The sequence below is a fragment of the Trichosurus vulpecula genome, chromosome 4, assembly GCF_011100635.1.
Source record: "Trichosurus vulpecula isolate mTriVul1 chromosome 4, mTriVul1.pri, whole genome shotgun sequence".
NCBI lineage: Eukaryota > Metazoa > Chordata > Mammalia > Diprotodontia > Phalangeridae > Trichosurus > Trichosurus vulpecula.
Window position 1 is genome coordinate 170,837,210 of NC_050576.1, and position 7,497 is coordinate 170,844,706.

Genomic DNA, 7,497 nt, shown 5'->3' on the forward strand with positions numbered 1-7,497 from the left:
CTACCTCAGAGCAAAGGCAATGTCATATTCTTCCACACCCTCAGCTCTGTGAAGGCCTCAAACAGCACTGACCACAGAAGGGTGTCAATAGCTAGGCCCTGCATTGTATTGTCTCTCTGTATTATCTCAAGAACCATACCTTGATAGGGAAGCAAGGGAGTATCCGGGCACAGCTCTTATAACAGTCGATCCCCTTGGTGAAAGCCACCTTGGCTTGAGACTCAGGGCTGAAATCCAAGTCATGGTCAATGAACTGACCCCACTGCATGAACATGAGCGCCCTATTCCTGTCCAAGGTGACCCTTCCCTCAGGGAAGCGGACAATCTGGTTGGAGACAGCCCGGACCTGGACAGAAAAGATCGAGTTAGGACAATGGAGTTGATGATTTGTCCAGAGCCTCCCAAGATTTAAGGTAGGACCTGGAGTGAAATAGAAGAAACTGGATTCCTTGATCTTGAGTTCATGAATATGTATTCTTTTCCTTGACCCCAGAGCTATAACCGGGGTGGGACAAATATGGTGAAGTCCCATGTGTGTCTGAATTTAGAGGGCACCAAGTTGGTCCCAGAGCAGATGGGGAAGATTAGGACCCCCAACTCAATAGTGAATACTGTTTGCCCCACCCTGCCCTCCAGAGTCTGAGGAAATTAGAGCTAGGCTTCTCCTCTTCAGCTCCAACCCCTTAGGTACCTCCATGCAATCCAAAGCCTTAAGGGGGACAAGGATGCTGTTGGTGGAGGAGAGAAACATCCCCCTATTCCCCCATTCTTAGCAAGAATAAGTAATTAAAATAGGAAGCTATTTCCCAGGGCAACTAGGTAGCACAGTGCACAGAGCACTGGGCCTGAAGTCAGAAAGACTCACCTTCCTAAGTTCAACTCTGGCCTCAGATACTTTACTAGCTGTGTGACCCTGGGCAAGTCACTTAATCCTGTTTACCTCAGTTTCCTCATCTGTAAAATGAGCTGGAGAAGGAAATGGCAAACCATTCCAGCATCTTTGCCAAGAAATCCCCAAATGGGGTCATGAAGAGTCAGACAAGACTGAGAAACAGCTGAACAACAACATTGCCCTGTGACTCCCCCCTTTCGCGGCTGAACTCAGAAAAAGCAGCCTACATTTCTTGCTTCCTCTTCCCATTCACTTCTCCACCCTTGCATTCAATCTCTTGGTTGAAACTGTCCTCTCCATGGTTTCCTAGGATCTCTGAATTACTAACGCCGATCCTCATTCTTCTTGACCTCTTGAAGATATTATGGGTCACTCCCCTCCTCATGGATTCTCTCTCTTCCCTTAGCCTTTGTAACACGGCTTCCTCCTGGTCCTCCTCTTGCCTGACAACTCCTCTCCAGCCTCCTCTGCTGAATCATCATCTATGGACCTCCCCCTGATCCTGACTATAAAGCTCAAGACTGTCCTAGGCCTTCTCTCTCTAGATCCCCTTTCGATGTAATCTCATAAGCCTCCTGTGGGTTGACTTGTCACCTTTTTGCCTGTGACTCCCAGATCTCTTCATCTAACTCTAATCCCTCTCCCAAGTTCTAAACCTTCAAGACATCACTACCTGGATGCCCCACCAGCATGTTAGATGGTACTGATTAGATTCTCCCTGATATCACTAAATCTATATAAGCTCCTTGAGGACAGGGACTGTTTCGCATTTTTTACTTTATATCCTTAGTACTAGTGATAGTTAATAAATATTTATTGAATTCAAATGAATTTGATTAGCTGCACTGTATTAGAGTGGAAATTAGCCACAGGATAGAGCCCTTCCCTACCTCCATGTCCCAGGAGTCTTGGTTTCCCCACTGGAAAGTGAAAGGTTTTTGGTTTGTTTTTTTTTTTTGCCTCTTGCCACAGGTGCAAAAATGCCTAATTATCAACTGTGCTCACCACTCTCATCTTGCAAGAAGCAGCTTCCATTTTGGATTCCTTCCTGTCTCTACCTCCCCTCTAGAGGGTAATTTCCCACCCTTGCTCCTGGAGACAAAGCCTTCTTAGTCATTGTCCTTTACACCATAGTCCAACAGGTCCCTGGAGATGCCCAGACTGATCCACTCCAGGCTCAAACACTTCATAGTTGTGGGACCCTGGGTGGATCGCTTAAACTTTCCCAGCCTCGGTTTCCTCACCTGTAAAATGGGGATAATCATAGCATCTACCTCCTGGGATTATTGTGAGGCTCCAACAAGATAATATTTGTAAAGAAAGCACTGCAAACTTTAAAGCCCTCTATTAATGCTAGCTATTTTGATATTGCTAGACTAGGCTTGGAAGAGGAAGAGTAGAGAAGAAATAAATGGAATGGAAGCCATTGACTGGGCCTGGACCTACCAGGTGTTCAGGAGAAGGTAAGTCTTGCAGAGCTAACGAGGCTCTAGCTGCCCCCCAGCCTTACCAGTGGGAGGGTGAATCCATTTCTCTTCTTCCCAGGGGTCCAACCATAAGGGAGAGAGATTCTGTCCTCATACTCTGCAGGCAGCCAACGGGCCAAGGCTTGGTTAGATGCTCCCAGCCAAGGTTTCCTCCTGGAAAAAATTATGTATGTATGTATGTGTGTGTAAGTATGTATGTGTATGTATGTATCGCATATATATGTGTGTGTATGTATGTGCATGTGTATGTATGTGTGCATGTGGACGTGTAGGTATGTGTATGCATGTGTATGTGTATATGTACATGTAAGTGTGTGCGTGTGTGCATGTGTGTTTATATTATGGGTGGGGAGGTGGCCAGGAGGGGAACGAGAAGGAGAAAAAATCAAGGGTCAGGAAGAGAGCTAGGACCTTTTTACCAACAGCGTGGGAAGAGAGAGTTGTTGGGGAAAGTATAGAACCTCGTTAAGTATTTACTAAGGGCTGAGCACTCTGCGATTTTTATGTCGTACGATCCTCAAGACAACACTGGGACATAGCTGCTATTATCATCCCCATTTTACAGACGAGGAAACTGAGGCAAAAATAAAAGTGAATTGACCGGCCCAGGGTCACCTAGCTAGGCAGTGTTGTCACATTTGGATTCAAGCCCCCCCCCCCCCCCCCCCCCGACTCCAGGCTCAGTGCTCAGTGCCATGACGCCACCCAGCTGCTCCGTTCGGTCCACTAGATTAAGACAAAACCTGCCTTCCGGGAGCTTCCATTCTAAAGTGGATCACTAGCACATACAGGGGAGCTGGAGAAGTGCTCGCGGGAGCAGTCCTCAGGGCTCCCATCGGCTTCCTGCCAGGCCCCCTTACCTGTTGTTGCACCTTCCTGTGATGGTGCGGTATTTGCTCCTTCGAGGACACTTCACTTCTTCCTCTTGGGAGGCACAGCCGCTGGCGTTGGACAGCAGGTCCAGCTGGGATGGGGTCAGCACATCTGGGCGGGGCAAGGAAAGGAGGGGCTGGGGGGCCGGGGCCTTTTTTCAGCCAGGCTTGCCCTTAGCGCCACCCTCTCTCACCAGCCTCCGCTTTCTGGGGCTACCTGCTAGCCATCACCTTGGGGCGGTGGGTGAGGACGGCCCGTGGGGCCGCACCGGGAGAGGGGAGAAGCTGGGCCGGATCGGGGCAGAACCTGTGAAGTTGAAGGGTCCTGGGTGTTGGATCCTCTCCTCCAGCAGATTCAGGGCCACGTGCATGTAGTCGGCAGCTCTTATAGCCATCTTGGCCCCCGCCGCAGGCCGCTTAAAGTAGGCCAGGAGGTCCGTGGGGCGGGCAGCCCCGCTCTGAAGCCGCCGCTTTAGGCTGACCAGAAATAGCACGGGGGGAGGGAGGGAGGAAATAAGCATTTATTAAGCACCTACTGCGAGCCAAGTAGCAAAGAGCATCTCATTCGATCCTCAACCACCGGGGCGGGGAGGTGTTTTTATTATTCCCCATTTTGTAGTTGAAGAAACTGAGGCAGACAGATTAAGTGACTTTAAGATTAAGTGACAGATTAGGAGATTAAGTGACTTGTCCAGGGTCACACAACTAGTGCGTGTCCGAGGTCGGATTTGAATGCATTGTTCCCCTAGGCCGGGAGAAGGTGAAGGGGGAGAGCAGGTGCCTGAGCAGCACTCCAGGACTAGGGGAGGGGCATGGATAGACAGACAGACATATGGACAGAGTCAGGCACTTCCTGTTCAAGTTCAGGTTAGAGGGCATCTTGTCCGGAGGAAGGGAGGTGGACGTGGCGATGGCCTCAGTTCGAGCCGCGGTCTAATTCTTGCTATCTCCACATCTGTCCGTCTGCCATCTCTCCTTTCCCTCCTTCCCCCAGACCCGCTTCCTCTCCTCTTCCCTCCTGATTCCAATTACTGTGCTTATTCACCTTTCTCGCGTCTGTTTGTAGGCCCTGTCCACAAGTCGCTTGGCCTCTTCCATGCAGCTCACGACCACCGAGGTCTCCACCTTACCAGCACCTGCCGTCCGGATGTCCAGAGAATGAAGGGAGGGAAGGGGTCAGTACCACGGAGAGCCGCCGCTCCTACTCCACACGCCAGCGTTTTTAGACTCTCTGATCATGGCCTGGAACCCTGTCTCTCCTTCTTCCCCAAGAAGATGTGACACACATTGTAGGAAAACTCCTCAGACCCTCCTCCATCCCCCTCCCCACCCATTCTGGTGTCCGAGTAACCAATTACCAGCGGAGGCAGTGCCCTCTGCGGCCTGGGGCAGAGTCAGCGTGGCCAAAAGCCACACGAGGGGCAGAAGCAGCTTCATGTCTGAAAGAGACATCCCCATTCTAGGATCAGAGGCCTCATTTAAGGGTATCGAATTATAAGCAAGGGACCGCAGAATCTAAAGCCAGAAGGAACCTTAGAAATCCCCTGTTTTACAAATGAATAGATTTGTAGACCGAGAGAGCCCACAATCACAGAGCTAGGCTTGGAATTCCAAATCCAGCCCTCCTGCCACCCCCACCCCCCGGCCCCCACTGATTCATCTCCCCTTACCTGGACACTTGTGAGTTTCCCTTTAGCAGCCAGGAGCTACTTCCCTCTGCAAAGTTACAAAACAAGAAAAAGAAGCACAGTTCCCGAGAGACTAAAACATCTGTAAAATGGTGTTGTGATGAACCAGTAGGACATTTCTCCTAACTATAAATATCAATAGGATTCTGAATTTGGAACATTAAAAACAAAACAAAAATGAAAAGGCAAATGATTCACCCAAGGTCTCACAGCTCATTGGTTACTTTTACATGATTACATATTATTACCTATTATAATGTGATATTATATTACTTTTACATGATTATATATTATTACATATGTTACTTATTACATATATTATTTTACATGATTATGTTATTATATTATGTTATATTACATATATTACTTTTACATAATTATATTATTACTTTCATAATAATAATAATAGGGCAGCTAGGCAGTACAGTGGATAGAATGCTGGGCCTGGAGTTCAATTCAGCCTCAGATACTTACTAGCTGTGTGACCCTGGGCAAGTCACTTCACACTATTTGCCTCAGTTTCCTCATCTGTAAAATGAGCTGGAGAAGGAAATGGCAAACCACTCCAGGATCTCTGCCAAGAAAACCCCAAATGGGGTCATGGAGAGTCAGACATGACTGGAATGATTCAACAACAACAATGATAAAACACTTTGCAATTATAATATACTTTAAAGTTTGTAAAACATTTCATACACATTATCTTATTTGCTCTTCACTGCCACCTTGTGACACAGAGTGCAAATTTTATTATCGTCACTTAACAGACGAACAAACCGAGGCTAATTGAGATAAAACTATCTCACTAGCTTGGGTCAAATGGCTAGTCAAAAGAGCAAACACTTGCATCCAGGTCTCCCACCTGGGCTCTTACCGATGTGTCAAGGACCCTGCTGGAAGACCTGTTACTCTCCTCACTCCCAGGGAGCACATCCCCTCCACCCTCCTGTCCTAACCCCAAATTCCCTTCAGAAAACTGAGGTTCCCATAACTCACCTTCCATCTGCTCCTCCTTGAGGGGTCCTCTTGGCAGGGATTTTTAAGTTTTCTAGGTTGGGGGGAGGGGAGGAGATTCTGGGTGGGGTCTGAGGCAGCCCCTCCTTTTGAGGTGGAGCTCAAGGCCTTCCCTTTCTTGTGGTTTCGCTGGGACTGTTTTCTGGCCCCATCCCCCTGTTCTCAGGCCCACTAAGATCATCGGATCATACAGTTAGAGCTGGAAGGGTCCTTAGAGCTCCTCTAGGCCCCCCTACCTCCTTTTACAGTTGTGGAAGCTGAAGCACAAAGATATTTAAGTGACTTACTCAAGATCATCCAACTACTTAGTAGAGATATATTTGGAACCCAGGTTCTCTGATGTCATATCTAATGCTTCTGCCATTACATTTCCCAGCCCCGTGGATGATGACTCCACTTACCTCCCTCCTCTGCCTCTTCCTCCCAACTCAGGCCATGAACCCTATGCCTATTTCTCACTCTGCTCCCTCCCAGGCTACCCCTAACAGTGGGAGGCAGTCAGCTCTTGGGGAGACAAAGCCTGGGGAGCTGGGCAATAGAATTGTGAGGAGGAGGGGAACTTGGCCTTGTACCCTCTCCTCCCCTTAAACATATGTTTCTGCTTCATTTTACATGGTAACCTGGATAGTATTCCTGACACCAGGGCTAAATCTAAGGAAGGGCCACTGAGGTTTTGACCCAGGGCCCTGACATAGGCATGATTTTTCTTTGAGGTGTGGGCAGACTCCAGTTCATCCTGAGAAGAGGAACAGGTGAGGACAAGATCCACCAGTGAGTTAGATGCGGCTTCTCTAAACCAGGTATGACCCTGGCCAGATGGGCAGGCAGTTGAGCTCCTGGGCAACCCAGGGACAAAGGACAGACTGGCAAGCAGCACACTGACCATGGTCCCCCAGAAGAGTAGGGTCCTAGACCCTTCAAGGACAGGGGCTTGCCTGCTCTACAGGGAGAGAAGAGATAAGAGTGCCTGGGATGGGTAGTAGGCTAAGAAAGGATCCCCTGGATCACAATGTATTCTTCCACAGCCCCCTCAAACTGAATTTGCCCTAGGTACCAGTTTTAGCTGTCCCTCCCTTTCCAAAAAACACCCCCCACACTCTACTAGCCTTCTCAGCCTCTCTCTTGAAATACCCACTTCTGCAACCCACTTTCATAAGAAACGTCCAACTGGAGAGAGCATGCCTTAATCTTATCTTCTTATCTCCAGCCTCAGGCCCTTCTCCTTGGAAAAAGAGGTCCCGGAGTTGGGGAGGGGGTATGGAGTAACCCGTTAGCCCACACAGGAACAGGAAAAGCAACTGATGAGGTCTGATATTAACCCACTGTCCAGACAGACCCAAAGGAAAGAGGGCCAGAAAATGATGTTACCAGCCTATGGCCTGTCCAGGACTTTACAGAGTGCTCAAAGCTCACATTCAGCTCTGCTCAACAGCACAAGGATGTTCTATAGCCAGGGAGAAGCTTGCACTAGTCCTCCCTTATCTGGGGGCTATCGTGATGCAGAGGAAAGAACCCTCAGTGAATAATCAGACATCCAGGGTTCT

The 7,497-nt window shown here is 48.8% G+C and overlaps 1 protein-coding gene across 1 annotated transcript in view; it reads right to left on the reverse strand.

The window, feature by feature from the left end:
* Positions 1-5,903, reverse strand: part of EPX (eosinophil peroxidase) — a 15,997-nt gene extending 10,094 nt beyond the window's left edge. The window contains exons 1-7 of the mRNA XM_036757336.1: positions 5,882-5,903; positions 4,610-4,690; positions 4,297-4,387; positions 3,559-3,728; positions 3,240-3,363; positions 2,403-2,532; positions 140-346 (exon numbers count right to left, since the gene is read on the reverse strand). Of these exons, the coding sequence (XP_036613231.1) occupies positions 140-346; positions 2,403-2,532; positions 3,240-3,363; positions 3,559-3,728; positions 4,297-4,387; positions 4,610-4,688 (801 nt within the window). The 5' untranslated portion in view covers positions 4,689-4,690; positions 5,882-5,903. The remainder of the gene's footprint in view (positions 1-139; positions 347-2,402; positions 2,533-3,239; positions 3,364-3,558; positions 3,729-4,296; positions 4,388-4,609; positions 4,691-5,881) is intronic.
* Between the last annotated feature and the right edge of the window lie 1,594 nt (positions 5,904-7,497).